Here is a 22111-nt window from a genome sequence, read left to right on the forward strand (position 1 = left end):
CACGTGCAGCGTAATCCAACCATGTGCTTGTGTTGACATCATGGTAGCTGCATCCCAGAACATCAACAGCATACGCAGAAGGATACCTAGACCTTTATATGTAGACACGGACATCCACAGCAAAAAGGCAACATGTAAGTCAGGATGAGATCGTTTTGAAATACACACAAAAAAACTCAACCTTAGAGATAGGGTGAGGAACATCTGGAGTACTTTGCACAGCCTGCTGCCCCTGAGACCTGGCCCCAAATAAGAGGATGGATGAATGGATGAATAACGACTTGTCAAACATAAGTTGTGTTGCAGGGTGGCTAACAGTACATCACTAAAGTGTTTCTTTTGATGGTGTGAATACAAAGAGCCAAACAGCTCTTGAAGGTGTTTAGTTTTTTTTTTTTTTTGTTTCACATAATTTATCCAAGGCCAATGTTCTCTGTGATGAAAGGGTTACTCAGCTTCTCTTCCAGTGGCCAAAAACTCGGCCCAGAATTAGATCTCTGCCTCTGGAGCTGGTCTTGAACTGCCTCAGACTCGACTGATCTTAAATATACTTCAGTCTCTAAAGTTGTTTTATCTTTATCTATAGCTGTAAATATCAGACACTTCTGACCTGAAGGGCCGCCAGAGAAATTGAGAAGATCTACAAGAAAAGACTAAAAATACCAGTGATTAAGTGGGACAACAAAACCCTGCATGTTTGGAGGGCGTTTGTCTGAGAAAGGTGACTATAACCAAGATGCCATGAAATGGCAGAAATCAGGTCACAATCATTTAAATGATCAGAAAACTAAAACTTGATTTTTTTTTTGAGTCAAAATGAATGTAAACACTGCACAACGTTGAGTCAGTTCTGAGTGTGAAAGCATTTTGCATCAGCTCGCCGTGAATAACGTTGTCTGTCATGTTTTCAGACTGACGGATATTGAAGTAGCTGGTTATTGTATGCATAAATTCTGCTGAATTATTTGCTGTCTGCTGATGAAAAGAGAGAGAAATTAAGTGCCTCAAAGCCTGCAGCGTTCTGTCAGCCTGCATCTTACGGGGGGAGTCCCTGGAGACTAGTTAGAAAGAGTTTCAAACTCAGAGTATACAGTTAGCTCTTTAGCTAATTAGGGCTCAGCATGGCACCGCCCTGTCAGTTTGTTCTGGGTCAACATTTTAGACTGAATTCCTTTAGCCTCCGAGGATCAACAGCACTTTGCCTGCCGCCTGTGACAAGAATAAACAAGATGTGTAGAGAAATTGGATGACTAATATTCTCTACTTTCATAACAGCTGCCGTCAAGGTGCCCTTGAGCATGGCACCCACAGTCTAGTCACTCCACTTGAGCTCAAGTGTTGAGCGGCCAGAGTGTGTTTACTTTGATCAGCTGAATATGAAGCAAAAACGATACAAGTTTAGAGAGAAACAGGCACAAAAACAGAAGCATTACAAACACGAGGGTGAAGATTAGAGCATGATTCAGCTCTTTAATGGGGACAGAATGTATTTTATGTTGTGTTGTTAAGAATTTATTTTCTATGCCTAAACTGTGCATTTCTACACACGCTCGGGTCACACTAAACTGTTAGTGAGCATCTTTCCACCCAGTTTCTGCAAGGTGTCCATGGCTCATTTCACGTTAAGAAACTCACAGATGGCTCCGTCAACAAGTCAAAAATAACATGCACCTTGTTCAAAGATTGAAATCTCACCAAACTTCTCTTAGTTGAGTGCACAGGTGCAGCAAATCAGAAAACAAATCATCATGAACTTGTAAAATAGTGCTGCTTTTTCAGTGCTTTTGGTGTAAAAGAGTGACGCCAAAAGGCACCTTTCATGTGCATATTAATGCTGCCAGACAGTGTCAGGTGACAGCGTGGCTAAACAGTCTGAGGCACGGTGTTATCATATGCTGATGGATGCTGAAAGGCACCTGCCATATCCACCCGATTCACGCGTGGGTGGTGTCACTTGAGAACAATGTTCGCTGTAATCTGTTGCGTGCGCATGAAACACATCAGGATGGCATCAGGTTGAATCTCTGACGGTAACGACATGATATAAGAAGTGCGGGAGGCGGTGGATGGGTTGAACACACCTGGACTTAAATGCAGGACTCCAGTGTTCATCTACAGTATGAACTTTACTTTACCAACCTATAAGCCTCCTTCCCCTAATCCTGACCATCCAATCCAGCATGTGTGTTTGTTAAAGTCCCGGCGTTTGTTGCCATGTGCTCTTGTTGTCTAAACATAACCATGTGCATCCCACCATGTGCTTGTGTTGACATCATGATAGCGGCATCCTGAAACGTTCAGAGCTGATGTAAAAAGATATCTAAATTGTAATATTAAGCTACAAAGCAGCAATATGTGACGACCTGGGACGAGAACGACTTGGAAGTCCCCTCTGCGGTACCTGAGCAGTGACACTGATGATCAAGCTGTGTCATGAGCTTCAGACAGAGCAAACTTAACGATTGGGACAGTGGACAGCAAGGGTCAATGACAGAGTTGTTAATTATTGACAGTCATACGTTGCATTCTGCCACACAGCACACACTGTAAATGCAAAACAAAATGCTATCAATCAGTGTATGTGTTATTAAAGTGTGTGGCAAAGTTGGCTTATTAACCCTGTGACATCTTCCATTGGCAAAATCACCGGCTCTAGATGAATCACAGGAATGCCCTTTTCGGGATTCAAAACTGTGATTTTTGTTTAAAGGTGACAAGTTAGCACCCTTGTGTTCGTTGGTTCATGGTAAATATTTATTCTTTCTACATCAGGTTGTGTTTTTAATGTGCTAACTGGTTAAATAATAACTTAAATTCGTCCTGACAGTCTTTCGGTTTCCCTTTTTGAATGATTACTACAGACGACCGCCATCTTATTTCCTCTCACACAGGCGCACGATGTCCGTGCTGGTTAGTCATCAGCTGTAGTCTTTGGGGTGTGTTCAACTTTTTGGCCGAGACACAGGCGATGTGATGCGTTGAAACAGTTGGCTTTCATCACCACAAGTTTTCTAATGTCAGTTTGGTGTGTCTCTGTCTTTAAAAAAGATTGATCTCAATGAGACTACCCGTTAAAATAAAGGATTCGCTTAATCTCACACTAAATTTATCTCCTGCTTTAACATTTAAAGTTTCCACTTTGTGATCTCATTAAATTAAAGATGTATCTGCTGTGTGCTGCCTAGAAATTAAATGAGGTCTGACCCTCAGAAGCAGCAACAGGAGCTCTGGCAGATAGAGATGATGAGGAGGAATATGGCCGCCACAATCAGCATACGAATTACATAAAAAAAATATTTGTTTTTGGATTCATGTCACATATTGACCAGCTGGTCTGCTATGTGTTCTCACCATAAACAAACACACCAGTGCTTGTTTGGAGGTAAACATCCGGCTTGATTGTAAGGTGGACTTGATGTTGTTTGGTCTCAACCGAAGCAAACAGAAACAGGAACCGCAGCTCATTTAAAAAGCACTAAACAGATTAATAGAATTCAAAGGGAGCCTCATTAAGGGTGATCTCATCCCCTTCAGAGATATTTATTGTCTGAATGCTCCATCTTTGCCCTCCAGGCTCCCTCACTAATATCAGTCGCTGCTCTTTCTTGCACAAAGATTAACGTTGCGGTTTGTGTCGCTGCGCTCGTATTTGTGGAGGATATTTATTGGAATTTCCATCACCAGGGAAGACTAATGTCCCCAAGGCTACCCAAAATGCATCAGCTTCGATCTCACTGTCACTAGTCCGGAGGTGGACTCGAGCTCGCCACTTCTACTCTGATTGGTTTAAAGTGCTCTAATGCAACTATCTGTCACGAAGAGCTGTCTGTCTGTCTGTCTGTGTGTCTGCTAAAGATTGGATTATTTCAAGGAGCGAGCTTTTCTCCATCATTTGTGGAGATACAAGGGCATGTTTGGAATTAATTATGCAGACTGATGAGTTTGACTTGTTAGAATAATGTGAATATTTATATCTGGTGCCCCCGACGTGAAGGTGATGCAATATTCAACAGGAGAAGAAAAAAAAAGTAATGTGATCAAACCAGAATTCAGAAAAGATCAGAGGAGTTCAAGACTTTGTTTCATTCCTCTCCAGAATCAAGAGAAGAACTATTAAATAAGTATTTTACTGATATATAGACACTCCTCACATTAAATTACACAAGTATTTTGGTGCCACATGACCAGAGAAAACAGAGAAAAAGGACTATGGTAGAAAACCTTCAACTATCAGAATGTGCAGAACTGCACCACGATGGACCAATAAATGTTCCTGTTGGTGAGTGACGTAATGCAAACTCATCCGTTTGCCACAAAGGCAGCTGGCTGGTAACAAACAAACAATCTTGTATTCCAGTTAACCCTTCGAAGCCTGCTGCTTTTAGGAACCTTTCACTGAGCAAATTGGCTGGATTTCTTTGAAAAACATGAGGGAAAAGACAATGAGCAACACAAACATAAATAAATATAATAATAATAATTATACATTTAGAAAATTATCTTTATCTCTAATCTAAAGACATATGTCCAAAGAACTTTTTATTTAAAGTTATTTTACAGAATTATGATTTTTAAGCAGTTTTTTCAGCCCATTTCCTTCTTGGTGTGGTTGTCTGTTTGATTTTCAAGTAATTTTCTTGTACTTTTTATAATTTGTTGCTACTTTATTGTTTATTTTTCTTTAAATCACTTATTGCCTTCTTCCCATGTCAATTAAATTTTAAGTCAATTTGTGCAGGTTCCAAAGGGCTAAACAATAAACTAAATCAAGTTTCTTGAAACATTTAAGTTGAGAAATAGACAACTCAGTCACAAAATTGTGGTTAATATTTGATCAGTGTCTCTTAGTGCATTACAGTTAAACAGGGCACTAAAATGTCTTTCCAAAAACATTTCAGGCAAAAGGCAGTGGAGCATTGTAATCTTGATTAGCACTCACCAATGCTACTGTTCACACTGTACACCCATGACTGCACTCCCAGACATCAGGAGACCTCTACTGTGAAGTATGACGACGACACCACCATCATCGGCCGTATTACAAACATCGATGAGAGTTTATACCGGGAGGAAATCAACAATCTGTCAGTGGTGAACAGAGAACAACCTACTACTCAACGTCAGCAAAACCAAGGAGCTGATTGTTGATTTTAGAAAGAAGGAAGCAAAGACACACACTCCTGTCTACATCAGTGGAGCTGAGGTGGAGCAGGTGAACAGCTACAGGTTCCTTTGAATTGTTATCACTGAGAACCTTTCTTGGTCAACGCACATCACCACCCAGGTTAAAAAAGCACAGAAAAGGCTCTACTTCCTAAGGAAACTCAGGAAGACTAAATTCCAGAGCAAGATCCTGGTTAACTTCTGCAGAGGAGCAATAGAGAGCATACTGACTGGAAACATCAGGAACTGGCGTTGTTCGTGCACGGCCGATGACAGGAAGCTCTACAGCGGGTGATTAAAACTGCCCACAACATCACTGGTTCCCATCTACAGAGCACCAGTGACCTCGGTGAAGTGAGGTGTCTGCTGCATTCTGGGAAAAGATACACAAGTATCTGCTGCCAAACTACCAGACTACGGAGGAGCAGAGGATGCCAAAAAGATGTGGCAGGATTTAGGGGCAACTTTAATTACCTCGTATCTTGCAGTTTTATCGCCTGATTGGATTTCAGTCCAATTTGGAAAAACAGAGAAAGAGGGAGGTCTGTCTCATGATCTGCTTCTAAACTCGCTTTGTCCACGGTGGCGGGCAGTAAGAAAATGCTGAAGTACGGCATTTAGTTCGAACAACAACCCATGAGGGAAATTTAACCAGATGACAGAAAATTCGTCATCCAGATTACTCACACTACCCACATTGTTACAATACAAAGCTTGTTGAAATCGGCAAAGTATCCCTTTAAGTAGTGAACGCCAACACATGTTCTTTCACATGCTTGTTCTTGGAAACTGGAAATAATTAAAGACAGGCAGCAGCGAGTGAGTGTGGAGCAGCAGCTCTCCAGTACAACCTGTTCCTCCGGCCTCAGAAACCAGTGCGACTCAAACTGCTCTAGTTTCTTTTTAGGCCACCGGAGGCTGTTCATAGCTCTCCATCCTCTCCTTCCTATCACTGACACAGTTAGTAAAGCCCACAGCGTGAGGCCATCCTGTCGCTTTTAACACCACGTTGTTTTTTTATAAGCACTATTATTAGAAACAACCCAGAAGTGCCTGACGAACGACAGGCACATCGCCACAGCAGAAGCCGAGCTCAGAAAGATGACACTTGCTCATCTTTTGGTGAACTTCTGGCGTGGTGAAACGGTCATGCACACATGAGCATATGACTTGTGATGGTTGCCATAGTAATCTCCCTGAAGCACAAGGCAATTTTTGGAGTACAACTGCTATGGGCAACAGCAGCGCCTCAGCATCACTGCTTTGATCAAACAGAAACAGGCGTGTGAAGGCCTGAAATCGTTTGAGTATGATTTCAGCAGAATATATATTTGACCTTGCGTCAGTTTTTCACACTTTCTACTATTCAGTGCACCAACCAGGAATTTAAGCACATCTTCCAGCTGTTTTTTTTTTTTTGGTTTTTTTTTTGTATGTGTGTGTTTGTTTTTTTCCGTGTACAGGAGCATTAATTAAATACCTGTAATGTTTCTGTCTCCTGCTTGCTCACAGTGTTGTCCTGCTAAACTGGAAGAACCTTTCGCTGAATGACTCACTGTCCTGATACATAAGAACAAATGCTGTTGTGCATTTTAATCAGTTGCAGAGAAAATGATTTCCCCTCGCTCTTTGTCCACTGTTATTGCCAAAATAACCATCCAACAGAGACAAAGCAGGTGCAGTCACATGACAGAAAAATATAAACAAAAAAGGGTCCTGCTTTAAAGGTCCAGTGTGAAGGATTTAAGGGGATATATTGTTAGAAATGTAATATAATATACAAGTATGTTTTCTTTAGTGTTTATGAGCTGTTTATATCTACACAGAGAGCAGGTCCTTGTCTATCGAGATCGCTGTGTTGCACTGCCATGTTTCTACAGTAGCCCAGAACAGACAAACCAAACACTGGCTCTAGATGGGGGCATTTCATGTCGGCCACCATAGTTCTAGCATGTTCTCATTCCGATTGTCACATGTTTCTTCTGTGCAGTGAATTTCTGCGTCTACATGTTTTCTTCTAGATATCCTTCTGCATATGCTGTTGACGCTCCAGGATGCCACTACCATGATGTAAACACAAGCACATGGTGGAATTATGATGCATGTGGTTTCATTTAGGCAGCAAAAGCACATGGTTGGGATTAGAAGAAGGAGGCACATGGTAAGGTGGAGAAGAAAAAACATCATATTCAGACAGGAAGGGAACACCTGCATGACTGGATAAAGGTCTAGGATTTGTTAAAACCATCCACCACCCCTCCTTACCGCCCTATAAGAATCTTAGCATGTCAACCTGAAGCCACCGAGCTGCATATTTTGTGGACATGACATTTTTTGTCCGGCTGTCCAATGACAGATAATAAAATCACGAAAAATTCTGTCCAGTAATGTTCTCAGCTGACGCCGTCCACCTGCATATCATGCGGCTGCAAAACGTGGCTTTTTTTACCGAAACAGTATTATTTGATGAACAGGCTGGTGGTTAGCACCTCTGCAAGCGAAGTGTCTGAAAAACATCCTTTTTTTAATGCAAAACTGCTTATTCTGTGTTTTTACGGGTTTATATCGCTTGATCTCTTTGTTTTGGATAGGACCTCTGAAGATAATTCCACTTCCAGGAAACAACAATGAACACTGAGGGAACTATAATTGGAAAAAGTTTCAGCGGGTTGCTATGTGTAATTCTCACTTCTAGAAGCCATTAAATCCCCTTAAATCTGACACCCTGGACCTCTAAAAACCTTAGTCTTATTTTTCAGTTTGGGCCATCATAGAGTTAAAATGAAAGATGTTAAAATTCTCCTGCTCACTGCTGCGGGGAAGGGATCCACTCAGAGTTAGCTGAGCATGTGGCCATCTTAGCTGACATGCACTGCCCTGAAATGTAACTACATATCACCGGCTGCAGAGATGCCACATGAAGAAAACAAGAGCTGCGACTGGTCAGGTCAGCTGGCCTGTCTGGTTTTTCTCCTGACAATTTTCCAAAACTGGCAGAGATCATTGAGAACGAAGACAACATGAAGCCAGTCAGAAAAAAAGCTCAAGGTCGAAGAATTTTCAATGTGAAAGTGAAGAATCTGTCCAAGTGCATCAAAGCACAAAACAGAAGGAGGGCGCTGTTGCTCCACAACAAAAAGCTACAGCTTTAACACACACGTATACATGCACAAACACACACACCTGCTCCATAACAACTAGCTACAGCTTTAACACACACGTATACATGCTCAAACACACACACCTGTTCCGAGGTACAGGACGCTGTAGTGCTCGTCATTGACGGCCAGGACGATGTCGGCCACAGTGTGTGTGATCTGGTCATCTGTAGGCAGGTCAAGTGGAGCCACACCAACAGGTCGGATCACGTCCTCGATTTCTGGGTGGTATCTGATCACCCCGAGGTTCTTGATGTCGTTGTGACCTCCCGCTGTCGAGTTTTTGCGGACGCACTGAGAGGAAAAATGATGTAATCGATTCAGAGCAGGCTGGGCTCTTGAATAAACAGAATGCCCTTGGACAAAGGGTTTGAAATTGCTTCTCTTTTATTAACTTGTGCCTTTCAAAAATAGCACTCCAATCTTTTCACCTCTGGAATAAAGGCTGACTCATGCAATTGCACATTTTTTTTTATCTCAGAGCTGTTTTTCTCAGATTAGTGTGACAGAAAAGAAAAGGGAAGAGAAATCTTACCATCCCGGGGCGACTGCCGATGAATGGACTGCTGTAGCCCTTCAGTTTGGACGTGGAGAAAGCCTGGTCGATATCTTCGATGGAGTAGGCGCAGATCACCGTTCTGCCCCTGAACAAAGGCAGGCAGAGGAGTAATTACATCAACAATAAAAGCAGAGTGAGTGGTTAAGAGGGACACGCTGAGGCACAGCTAGAAATTCACAGCCAACCACAGAACAGTAAATATCTATAATCCCTAACTTGTTCTGGTGCAGTGGATCCATTAGGCCCAGTCTGCACGTACAGGGGTGTTTTTTAAAAGTAGCATTCTCTGTGTGTGAGGTCTTTGGTCCACCTGCAAACTGTGTTTTCTGTCACTGAAAATGGACCTTTTGTAAAACTCCCCGCAGGGTGGAGATGTTCAGAAACACTCTTAGTGTTGACGTAAACTGAGATTTTGGTTTCAGTGAGCACATCTCCTCTGTGAGGCATCACAAATAAAACAAGATTTCATGCAAAGACAGACGTGACCAAAAGGGTGCTGCTCTAATGCTGCCTTCACATGCGCAGAAATATTGGAGGCTATTAATGGCCCTCTGAAGTCATCATTTTGTGTGGGAAATTGGGAAATTTCATTGACACTAAGTTGCCGAGTTATGTTGTTTGCGGACAGCAGACGAGCAGCAGGTTAGGTTTATGTTGTGCTTGTGGGTTTGGCTCCTGACAGTCCTTCAAATGTGTTTTTGCATTTTCATTTGGATCAAAATTATTTCTTTTTAAAAGTTTTTGTGAACTGGATTTTTCAACTACAGTATATTCAATATATTATATATTCTATATTCAAAAATACCCCCAAAATAACAGTGTCTAGTTGCTATGTCTTGCCACAAGTTCAACAGGTCTAACATTTGTGACCAATCAAGAGCTTTAAGTTCTCTATTTTTTAAAGAAACCTCTGAATCTTCAAGTGTTCTTAAATTGTTTATGTGTTTTTCTAAATTTGGACCACAAATGAAACTGTAACTGAATTACCTTAATGCTTACTCCTGTGCTTGTGTTTTTTTGCAGTGGATTAATTTTATTGTCCTTGTATTCTTACACTATTTTTTAATTATTATTTTTGTTTGTTTTGTGGTTGAAAGCCACACACCAAAATGAGTTACACTTGTGTGATACTGCTGTTGTGAGGTCGACCTCAACAGATATTTTTGCAATTAAATGTGTGTCACTTTGAGAGTTTGTGACAAAAACGGGCAAATAAAACATTTAAAAGGACAAATACCATAATAAGCATTTAAAAACATAAACAACATCTTGCAGAAAATGAGCCCACGGTGTGTTCTGTTCTTGTTTCAGCAGATGAATGACGGCTGATTTCACTGCAAACTTTGAGAACTATTATTTGGCAGATTATTATTTTTGCTTTTACAGTCAAATGAAATGGAAACTAACACTGACACTTATTCTAGATCTGACATAATGAGAAACTTGTGTGCTGTGTGGTGTGTGGTGTGTGTGTGGCTGTGTGGTGTGTGTTTCTCTGCTGTGTGGGCAGATGAGTGTCAGTTACTGTGCGATTCTGTAGCTTTGTTTTCTTTATTGTCTCATCAGTTTGTTTCATTGTATAATTTTCATGTCCTGACAGATCAGACAGATTCTTGCAATTTCTGAATACACAGAAAGCCAATATTTAATCTGCCATCGAGTCAATATTGAACTCTGGATTATGTTTGCTCTCCTCCTGATTACACTGTATAAAACTTCACAACCAAGGGAATTTACTCATTTTTTGGTGTTGTGTTTGTTTTTTACTCGTTTCTTTGTATGACAATAACCCATCCTCCTCTTCTCGTGTGTTGTGATCACAATATGCTCTTCTGTCCTTGAGCAACAAAAATCTGCATAAAAAGGATTTTCATCTAAACTAAGTGAGAGTGAAATATCTGTAGATTCTTTTCATTCAAGAATATGACTGAAGTGTGTTTTGATTGTCTTTAAAGTCAAAAGTTTCAACAGTTTCAGTGTGCAGAAGCACTCAGTGTGGGTGATGTTACTGATTAGTCTGATAGATACCAAGCTACCTTTGCCACTTAATTTCTTCTAATGACAATCCATTTTCCTGTGAATAATTTACTTTAATAATTTTAATGTAATAATTTACTCACTGGACACTTTATCAGGTACACCTGTTAACGCAAATATCAAATAATCACATGGCAGCAACTCAATGCACGTAGTCATGTAGACATGATCAAGACAATCTGCTGAAGTTCAAACCGAGCATCAGAATGAGGAAGAAAAGTGATTTAAGTGACTATGGTTGTTGGTGCCAGATGGGCTGGTCTGAGTATTTCAGGAACTGCTGATCTGCTGGGATTTTCATGCAAAACCATCTCTAGGGTTTACAGAGAATGGTATGAAAAAGGAATTATCTAGTAAGCAGCAAAAATGCCTTATTGATGCCAGAGGTCAGAGGAGAATGGCAAGACTGGTTCAAACTGATAGAAAGAAAACAAAATCTAAAATAACTGAGGTTTGCAGAAGAGTATCTCTGAATGCACAACACATCAAACCTTGATGTGCTACCTAGATGGGCTACAGCAGCAGAAGACCACACCAGGAGCTACTCCTGTCAGATAAGAACAGGAAACTGAGGTTAAATTCCACCAAAATTGGACAGCAGAAGGTTGGAAAAGCGTAGCCTGGTCTGAGGAGTCTTGATTTCTGCTTCAGCATTTGGATGGTGGGTCAGAATTTGGCATAAACAACATGAAAGTATGGATGCATCCTGCCTTGTAACAATGGTTCAGGCTGCTGCTGGTGGTGTCATGGTGTGGGGGATATTTTCTTTTCTTTCTTCATACCTTGGGCTCTTTAGTACCAACTGAGCATGTTTAAATGCCACAGCATACCTGAGTATTGGTTCTGACCATTTCCATCCCTTTATGACCACAATTTACCAACTTTTGATGGCTACTTCCAGCAGCTACACCATGTCATAAAATTCAGATAATCTCAAACTGGTTTCTTGAACATGAAAATGAGTTCTATGTACTCAAATGGCCTCCAAAATCCCCAGATCTCAATCCAACAGAGCACCTTTGGGATGTGTTGGAACAGAAGCTCCACATCATGGAGTGCAGCCAACAAGCCTGCATGTCTGTTGCAGCCTGACCCAAAATCAGCTTCTTTTGAACAACCCCTATTACTACCAAAAACTAAATGAGATAAAAGAAGGACTTAATTTTTGCCTAAGCTTTAAAAAGATACATCAAACAAATAATGCTCCTCCAGGCTGCACCTTGGCAAGTGTACATGGAGGTTGCTGGCTGTTCCTTTTATTCTTGCAGGGAGCAAATTTATCTTTGTTTTTATCTCCACTTCAAACCTGCCTCCAGACAGGAGTATAGCCAAGTAATCAACACATTCCCCTTTGCTGGCCTCTGCAACCCACTGTGTGATTACCCACAACATCTTTGAGAAAGGAGTTTCTTTGGAGAAATATTATTACAGCTTCATGCAATGTAGTTTCATGGAGCCTGACCTTTTTCCAGCGCTGCGTCAGTACAGTGTTAGTGGTGCCTGCTGCTGACAAGATGCAGACAATCAACTCCAACTGGCCGTATCAGAAAACAGATCAACATCAGGCATGAGAATCCTGTAAGACTGAGTCTGGGCTTTTCTGACGTGCGTTCGCAAGTTGCTTTGTGAATCTTTATAACAATTCATTGAGAGAACAAAGCCGTTATGATTTATGCATGATCCAGATCTTTGAAACTTGACATTTTCATTATGTAGGTTGTCAGCTCAGAGGTTGCTGTTGTTTTTGTTTCCTGCAGCGAAGGGGATTTTGAAAACAGTAACACCAGGCCCCCCAGGAAAATAGCTTACCTTTGCAGACATTTTTTTCCCAGTGGTCACTTGCAGTATTGCAGCAAAACAAAATCCTGTAAAAATTATTTTCCTCACAGACTACAAAGAGACCAGCCCATTCTCATTCAAAACTTGTAAAATAGCACCGCTTTATCTGTGCTTTTTGCATAAGAGCACAACACCAAAATGCAGTTTTCACATGCGCATGAAACCTGCTGGATGGCGTAAGGTGATTATGCACCCAGACAGAACCAGTCGCAGTGTTATTATACGGTATGTGCACAGGCAGCGTCTCTTCAGGACTTGGCCAGATGGAAGCTGTCGTGTGCGTATAAAATGTGGCAGAATGGCTTCAGGTTGAAACACTGCTGGACATGAGGTAACATAAGAGCGTGAGAACACCTATAGGGCAGGTGGGAGTGGAGGTGGATGGGTTAAACAAACCCCAGACTTTGATGTGGGAGTCTGGTTTTCACTTCCCATCTGAGTGTGATGCCTTCACGGTAGCAGCATCCCGGAGCATAAAGAGCACATGCAGAAGGATACCTAAACCTTAATATTTAGATGCAGAATCCACTGAAAAAGCTTCAATATGCGACGACTTGGGATGAGAACGTGTTTGTTAAAATGCTGATAGGACGCCTTATGACTCTTTCTATTCTGAAGTTTTGATCCATGGAGGTGTTATATTTAAACTCTTTAAATTGTACAGCTCATGAGCCGAGAGGGAACTCAAGAGTCAACAGGAGAAACACTACTTTGCAGTTCCAGTGGGCCGTATTCCACAGAAATACCTTGAAGCTAGAAACTTTTTGGTGTGTGTGTCAACCGAGCAACTCTATTGGACAGAATAGGCACCATTTTGGGGTCCAATATCTTGGTATAATTATAAATCTATGGGTAACATGCAGATAGCGGAAGGAAGGAAGCATGCTGGCTTAATTGGGCGACCACAGGCAGATTTATAGCCACAGTGTACATCCGGTGAGTCACACAACAAAGCCTCTTTGTGCTTTGTTTTGTTTCCCCACATACCTGAAAGAGCATAAAAACATTGAAATTCATGGTGTAATTCTCGTAACTGTGGCTCACCATGCGTTTGAAAACAGGCCGTACAGAACTCCGGCCCTCTTGTCCTGCGCTGTCAGCACAACCGCCTGCTTCATGTTGTTGTACTGCTGCTGAGTGTTTCCTGCACCGCACATCACCCGCGCCTTCATGAAGGTGGTCCACGAGTCCGTCAGCAGGGCTTTGATGCCCCCTTCGTCCACCTGGAAACAACATAAAAGCACCGTGACAACAAATTCGCAACGGGACAGGCCAGTCGCCAAATTGATTCAGAATTTTACTTTGTGTCCCCTGCCAGGAATTGACGCTGACACCTAACCCGGGATGCCAGGAGTCCCTTTCCCTCCCTCTACTCTGGCATTTTGGAGGGGAAACAGAGATGTTGCTTGCTTTTATTTTTGAGCACTCAGTCCTCAGATTGATCCAAGATATATTTTGTCTACTTTAATTGAAGCTTTATGAAAATAAAGTTCTGGTGCAGGTCTAAGTTAGGATGAGTATTGAAATCTGGATCGACATCAGTTTATTTGTGCCGCGCTCAGATGCCTTTTCAAGCTTTTTAACCCACTGAAACCTGAGTGAATTGGTTAGATTTATTTTAAAAAAAACATGGGGAACAAAAAAACAATGATCATCTTGGCATCCACAAATTCTGAGAAATTCGTAAAAAAGGGATTTTTTACAAAATAAAAAAGGATTATTACAAAATAAAAAAAAGATAAATTAATAATAATAATAATAATGATAATGATAACATTAATAATAATTTTAAAAATGTCCAGAAATGGATATTTATCATTATCACAATGATAGATTTTTATTTTTTTTTAACTTTTCTTATCATCCTTTTTTGTTTTTTTTCAGCTATATTTTCTTATGACTTTTTACAAATTTCTTGCCATTTTCTTTGTAGCCATGTGTTGTTAAGTTGCTCATTGCCTTTTGCCATGTTCTTTAAAGAAATCAAACCAATTTGCTCAGGTTAAAAAGTGTTAAATCAGTAAAAGAAAACAACCACACAAATACCAGAGAAAGAAAAGACAAAAACTGTAAACTGTAAAACTGTAAAAAAAAAAAAAAAAAAAAAGTTTAAAAAATTGCAAAACAGATAAAAGGTAATGAAAAAAATACTTTTCTGCTGTTTTAATTTATCTTTAAATGTGTGGATTCCTTTTGAGGAGTTTTTCAGGGAGTCATGAGTCACACAGAGCAGTAGGTGTGTGGCATTTGGCAGCTGATTGGAGAACACCTGCTTTGGCTTTAACACTGATTGGAAAGTGTTAAAAAGGCCACATGGTCTCCAGTTTGTTCGCAGAGCTGCTGCTGCTGCAGCGCTTAAATCATGCAGAACTTTTCTAAAACCCACAGTTTGACATTCTGTCCATTTATTGTTCAGAATATAAAACCAGAAACATGTTTAGAAAATGCAGACACAAGAAAACAAACTCTAAAAGACAGCAGTGCTCTGTCACCTTGTACTACGCTGCACTCTGCACATTTGGGATTTGCTCAAACTTTGAAGTGTTTAATCCTTTACAGTTCACCCAAAATCTGTGGTTTTCTTTCAGCATTCTCAAAATCTCCAGGCCTTTACAGATTATTCTCAAGGGAAAAGCATCCTTTGACTGTCTGCTCACAGCTCAAATATATGCAATGTCATAAGAAGCTGCAAAGTAGATAAACACAAAGACCCAACTTTTTTCACATTCCCCCAAACATAAGCATAATATGATTTTTACCGTGCAGATCCGGCCGATGCGAGCCCTGTATGGCTCCTCGTCCACTCTGGCTGTTTTGTTGATCTCACTGAAGAAGAAGTAGATCTCCTCTTTGTACTTTAGTGAAGATGGGATTATGGCTGCACCGGCAAACTGTGGATCTGGTGACAAGATTTAAACATATCTGATGAGAAATTATCACTTTGTTTCCGGATAAAAACAACAATCAGTGTTTGTTTCCAGAGATTTCCAGAGATTTCCAAGATTTTCATGTATGTATTCTATATATTTACCATTACAGAACTTAAAAAACATCTCAGAAACGATGAAATGTCATGCTGATAATATTTATTTGATCAAATATATGGAATAGCATTTCATATATTTTACTAGCAGTGAATAGTACTCCTTTTTTATCTCATAAAAATGTAATTTTTTTTATCTAAGCATCACTACTTTACCATAAAAGGCCAGCTCAACAGTAAAACATGGTTTTAAACCTTAAAAAATATACTTTCATATATTTCACCATATACATGATGGATAATACCATTAAACAAAAATGAATGATCAGAAATCTATTTATGCTTCAGCAAATATTCAGTTTTGATTTTAGTTGGTTAGCTTCACTCCCTTTACCACAAAGGGCCAAATCAACCGTTTGGTAGAGCAAGTTTTGGACCCTTATTAGAGTTTTATTTTTTGTATAAAGTCACATTAATCTGATGACTGAAACTATAAAATGTCTTTGAAAATCCCACCACACAGACTGCTCATGTCTGCAGTGTAATTTCTTGTCAGAGGCAAACTGTAAGAGCAGATTATTTAAAGACACAGCGACATTTAGTGGGGTTTTTTTTGTTTGTTTTTTTAGCATAACAAAGCTAAACTGAATGGTAAAGATAGCTCAGATAGTTAAGTTTGCATTTTTTATAAAGATATAGTGACTCAAAATGTGCCCTACCAAACAGCTGAGCAGAGCGTCAGAGGTTTATGCTGATATTAAGTGTCAATGTTAGAGTCAGCAGTGTAAACGTCTGATCTCAGTGGATATATAACGTGATCCAAACCATACACACAGTGACAGTGAATACACCTACATGTGGGAATGATAGTGGTGGATTTACAGAGAGAACCACCCACCATCTCCACATTCATTAGTCTAAACCTGTACATTCTCTGCGTGACTCTCCTCCTACTCACTCAGCAGCCAAACGTTCTCCGTCTTCAGGAGTTTCTGGGAGCCAAACGTACGGCGGATGGAGCCGGCGTGACCCGCCACCGACGACATGGCAGAATACAGACTTCCATCTGAGACGGAGAGACACAAAGCGAGGAGAGAAGAGAGGGTGAAGAGTGGGTAAAAAAAGACAAAGGTTCAGAGGGAGCGGAAGAGAGACGGCAGTGACACAGAGGGGACTGAGTGAAGCTGCAGGGAAGGCAGATACAGAGGGAGAACATTAAACACCGACAGGGAGATTGAAGACAGAAAAGAGGAGGCCCAGGAGACCAAAGACAGTATTAAAAAACTGGGGAAGGAGGAAAGGGAGTGCAAGAGCAAAGAAGACATCAAGGCAGAGCAGCTGACTGCACTGATGAGACGCCACCAATCACCACATCCTTACAACCCCACTTAGAGCTCTGTCTCCATAGCGATGCGGCGGGGAAGCATTTGAAATGTAGCAGTAACATCTTAATTAGGTCTCATCGTTATTAGAAAGCTGCTCGACTCAAGCAAAGGGTCGTCTCCAACAATCGATCTCCTTCTGAGCAAGTGTCCTGCGGCGCAAACTAACCTCTCACTAATTTCTGAGTGTCTCCACAAACGATCCGTCTGCATCGGACGGTTTAACAAACAGACACTTTGTCTGCCCCTTGTCATCGGCTGGAAGGTTGTTTTAATTTAAAATGTCTCTGTTTAGTTAATGTGACCCCCGCACTGCTCAATATCACACAATTAGGAGTTTCACTCCCTGTGGAGAGGTGTAGGGAACTCAAGTCCTTATGGTGGGCTTTTGAAATTGATGAATTACTTCCCAGACAACAGTCTTTTGTTCATTCAAACTCAGCTGGGTTTGAAAAACATAGCGTTGTATTCCGCCTACTCACTTAAAAAAATGATGGATGCACATTTTTGCAATATGTTACATCTGTATGTTTCATACATATCATATCAGCATTTGTGATGTAAGTGATGTAATATATGAGCTGACTTTGTCATCAGGAGCTGGAGGGGATAGTGGATTGATGAAACCCAGGAGAGAGACACCTGCTGAGCTGCAAACCACTGTTCAACACCAGCAAACAACAAAACTTGTTGCTGGAGCTAGAAAGTCCCTATAGGGCAGGCAGGAGGGGGGTGTGGATGGCTCCAACAAACTTTCACCCTGGAGCACACTGTTTGCTTCCCTTATGAATGATCAACTAAACCAGTTGTTCCTAAACCTAACTAGGTACTTTTGTTGCACAAGGATATAAAAGTTTGAAGAGTATTTTAAAAAGGCACATTCAACAGGTGTAAATTGACACGCCGACCTCAGACATCTACAACAGATGCAGAGGGATACCTAGTGTGTCATATGAAGTTGTGAACAGTGCTGACCAAGCAGTCCACCAGGGATACTGCCAAAAAAAGTGATTGATTTTTTAAAAATGCGCTACGTTTCTTCCCACAATAGTGGAACAAAAAATGGGTATTTAAGGCCAAAACATGATCTTTTCCTCACTATGGGGCAGTTTCAATGGCCTTTTGTTCACTTGTCAACGGCATTTTGGGGGCCTTGAAAGGCAACGTTTTGAAACTGGGATCCAGAGTGTAATCTTTTGAAAACCCCACCCCTTCTGTGACCGTGTAAACCTGCAATGAGCGGATCCTGTGAGAACGGTGACGTCACAGCTGCACTATGCTCATGCGTATGGTCTTCTACTACGGTGAGTCATTGCAAAGTTTGCTGCTAACTACTGGCCTGACATGCATACTGCAGCATTTTTGGTTGTTATTGCGGATCTGTGTACACGAGGATCGTTAACAACGTTAACATATGAATGCCAATATTTTTAAAAATGCAAAGGAGAGACTTTTCTGTTTTTAGTAGGGATGTTCTCGTCTAAATGTTACCTATAACCAAGTGGTTTTGTGCCAAGACATAACTGCACGTTTACCAAAAGGGTTGCTGAAACATGAAGAAACGTAAAGTTTCAATGTACCCGCCATACATAAAAAATAAACCTGTCATTTGCAGAAACGCACAACATATATTCTGCTGACTGAGTTGATTTTCTTTGCAGTCTTGTATTATTATCAAATGGTTCAAGTTTGCCACTATAGAGGATATGCACTTTCACTTCTTTATATAATACAACCTTTTCACTGTCGCTGTGTGGCAAAGTGAAGAACAGTGGCTGCTGTGTAACGGGAGAGCTGTGATGCTGAGAGGAAAATAATAAAACTCTTGAGAAGATTGCCATTGGCAACGACACTGACTGATGCGATGTAGCAGACAGTCTGTAAAAATGTGGCCAGATATTGAGTTTCCAGAGATACATATGTATGTGCCTTGACACTGAGGAAGCACTGGGAGTCAAATAAACCTGCAGGGCAGATACATGCATACACATGCCTTAAAGGATGTGTCAGCCTGATCTGATGCACCAGGACTTCAGAGGATAGTCTGGTTATCGGTGGACAGGGAAAAAAAAGAAATTTACACATCCTTCTCCACTCTCAGCATCCAGGAGTCTGTAAAACTTATGTTTGAATTCTTTCTGAGTCTGTTTGTGCAGTCAGCTGTGCTACAGCTCCATTTTAGTTTTACATGATTTTCTCCATGTGAGTGCACAGCGGCAGATGGCTGACTCTCGTGTGCTTTGGCACTCAGGGTGGTGAGATCCCCTGGTGATGTTACAGTTGACAAATTGGGCTACACGTATGATCTGCTGAGGCACGGGAACACAATAATTACAAATCATGTCGAGTAAAATCCTCTCAGAACGTCCTCAGGTGATGTCAGCCCCATTCATTTAGTGTTTTTTCTCTTCCTGTTAATACTTTTTGGGATAGTTGGTGGAGGAAACATGAAGATGGGAGTATTTCTGTATCTTCAGAGGGTCTGAGGGAAGATGTTGTTGTATTCTGTACAAATTGCAAAAGCCTTTGAGACAAATTAGTGTTTTGGGCTTAATTAAATAAAACTGATGTGTTTGCAGTAATGCTTTAAACTGGGTTTGTCCAGTTCTCTTGAAAATTGAATTTTCCCAAGAGGGATTAATAAAGTTCTTCTTTAACTTCTCTATGCAGATAAATAGTGTAGGTAGAGAGAGGCTCGAACACTGAGAGATAAGGACCTTGATTCAGCTCCGCACTGAACTGCATCACTCACTCAATAACCTTCACTTAAGTGAGACTCATTTTATTGCAAAATTGATTCAAAAGCTGCTCACTCAAATTAAGGGTCTCAAAGTCAGAAATGATTTTCCTGACTTTAATTCAAAAAGTTTACTCGAAACTTAGGAAAAAGTAAGAGTGATGTTTGCAGGCAGATTAACCAGTTTGCATGTATTTTTTTAGAGGCAACATATTCGCTCTTGTTTAAGGTGGTATATTTTATCCAGGCTCTACGTGATTTATTAAACTCTACTAACAGACCAATCTATTGGAGGATTGGCTCTTTGAAATGATTGTGAGGTACTTTAGTTAAAAGCGTCGACTCATTTGCATGTTATGAATAGAGAGCGATAATAAGAGCCGGATCACTCCCGGGACTCACGAGTGTGTCGCTCTGCTGCTCCCGACTCAAATGAGCAAAGTTAATATAAAGAGTTGAAAACAGCTTTGTTCCAAAATAAGATATTTGAAAAAGTGACACCTTTGGAAAAGAAAAAAGATGAGACTTCTGAGATGGTGACGCTTCTTCTGATAAACTGGAACTCAGTAAGACGTCTATCAGGAAAAACTGCTCAGTGCTTCAGATCACAGTTATTACTTCTGGTCATACTAGCATTTTACGATGGCCAAATCCCAAATTCAGTTCTTTTTCATAATCATCATCAGAGGCTTTCCTTGTGGCAAACTGAGCTCAACTTTGATGAACTTTGGGAGGCAAATTGTGTCTAAAACCAAGGGAGCTTTTCATTTGGCTTTATTTATTTTTCTATTTCATTTACTTTAATTTGGTTTTTAATATGTAGCTTATTGGGCTATCCTTTTAGCCGACTCATTGGACAATTTTTACCCCTGTTTTTATTTTTAAATTTTTTAATTTCTTCTAATCCTTCCCTTCTTTTTATTCTCTATTTAAAATGTGTCTTATTACATTTTATAAACCCTTTTGCTTTCAGCACCCCACAAATGATGTACATAAAGATAAACGTTATGGTATGGAGGTTTGGTTTCAGCTATTAAGTTACCGTGGTTAGGTTTAGGGAAAAGAAACATGGTGAGGTCCTTAAAATGACTTAAATAGTAACTGGCAGCTAGTCTTGGTCAGGAATCTGTAACATTACATATTATATGTATTGTATTGATAATGACGACAATGATTGGATGGCAGTAGTATTACATATTGTACTTGTAGTATTGATGATGATGACGATATCCATGGTAGAGTGACAGTAACAGTATATATTGTGAGTTATACTGCAGCTTCGGCCTTCATGTTGCCGGTCCTGATGCTGCATTATATTATATGCTGTCATGACCTGTTAATGGTGATGAAACCGTTACATTGTCAGGATATATTTGTCATTTTTAATGTCAGCTGAATTATTACAGGCCCAACAGAGTTCTGGTGGACTCTTATTAATCTGCTCCTGTGGAGCTTTTTTGTGCATTGATGCAAGTCTCCCTGCACACAGATTAATGTTGGCTGTTGTATGCTATGTGTTTAATGCCTTTCAATTATTTTTCTTATGTTTTTACACTTGCTGCAACACAAATTCCCCTCTGGGACAAATAATACAATTAAATTGAAATTGATTGGATGTTTTATAGCAGTGTCTTCCTTGTGTTGATACAAAACCATGAAAAATCTGTGTTTTTGTAATGTTTTATTCTATTTCCTCCCTGTGAATCATGAACCTCTGCTGGCAGACCTGTGTATTTTTTTGTTGCGTTTGTTACCTGCAGGCAGGCTGATGGACCTCTGGGAAGGGTAGGGTGGCGAGATGTCGGAGGCCGACGCTATCTGCCCGTTGCCTTGGACGTCAGTCAGCACAGTGTCATTCACCTGCAGGAGGGGAGGGAGGAAGTGTTGGAGCCCAGAGAAAGTCTAAACTCTGTTCATTGCAGCCAATCATCATCATGCATTAAACATCTTGCAGTTTGTTAACCAAAGACCTGTTTGTCACCACGCACGGTTTAGAAGATTTAAACCTTTCTGTAAGGGCACATATTCATTATTGAGTGTAAACATCCTCCATAGAAATAAATAACCCCCACCCTTCATCAAACCAGCAGAAGCAATAAGTGAGCAAATAAATAAATGCTAATTGCAATCGTCTGTAACACTGTTTAGACACGAGGAGTTGCAGCTTCAGCGGCAACCAATAGAGAGTGGCACATTCAAAGTGGCTGCAAAAGGATATAGAATATCATTTCAAGGAATGTGTCTGAAGAAACT

At 40.6% G+C, this 22111-nt stretch overlaps 1 protein-coding gene across 1 annotated transcript in view; it reads right to left on the reverse strand.

Moving 5' to 3' along the window:
- The window catches only part of LOC121946308 (semaphorin-7A), a 53009-nt gene that overhangs the window by 14486 nt on the left and 16412 nt on the right, over window positions 1-22111 (reverse strand). Inside the window, exons 5-10 of the mRNA XM_042490821.2 lie at window positions 21613-21718; window positions 16698-16805; window positions 15516-15655; window positions 13801-13979; window positions 8857-8965; window positions 8408-8615 (exon numbers count right to left, since the gene is read on the reverse strand). Coding sequence (XP_042346755.1) covers window positions 8408-8615; window positions 8857-8965; window positions 13801-13979; window positions 15516-15655; window positions 16698-16805; window positions 21613-21718 — 850 coding nt within the window. The remainder of the gene's footprint in view (window positions 1-8407; window positions 8616-8856; window positions 8966-13800; window positions 13980-15515; window positions 15656-16697; window positions 16806-21612; window positions 21719-22111) is intronic.

This window comes from Plectropomus leopardus, chromosome 11 (assembly GCF_026936395.1).
Source record: "Plectropomus leopardus strain MGB_pleo_1.0 chromosome 11, ASM2693639v1, whole genome shotgun sequence".
In the NCBI taxonomy this organism is placed as follows: domain Eukaryota; kingdom Metazoa; phylum Chordata; class Actinopteri; order Perciformes; family Serranidae; genus Plectropomus; species Plectropomus leopardus.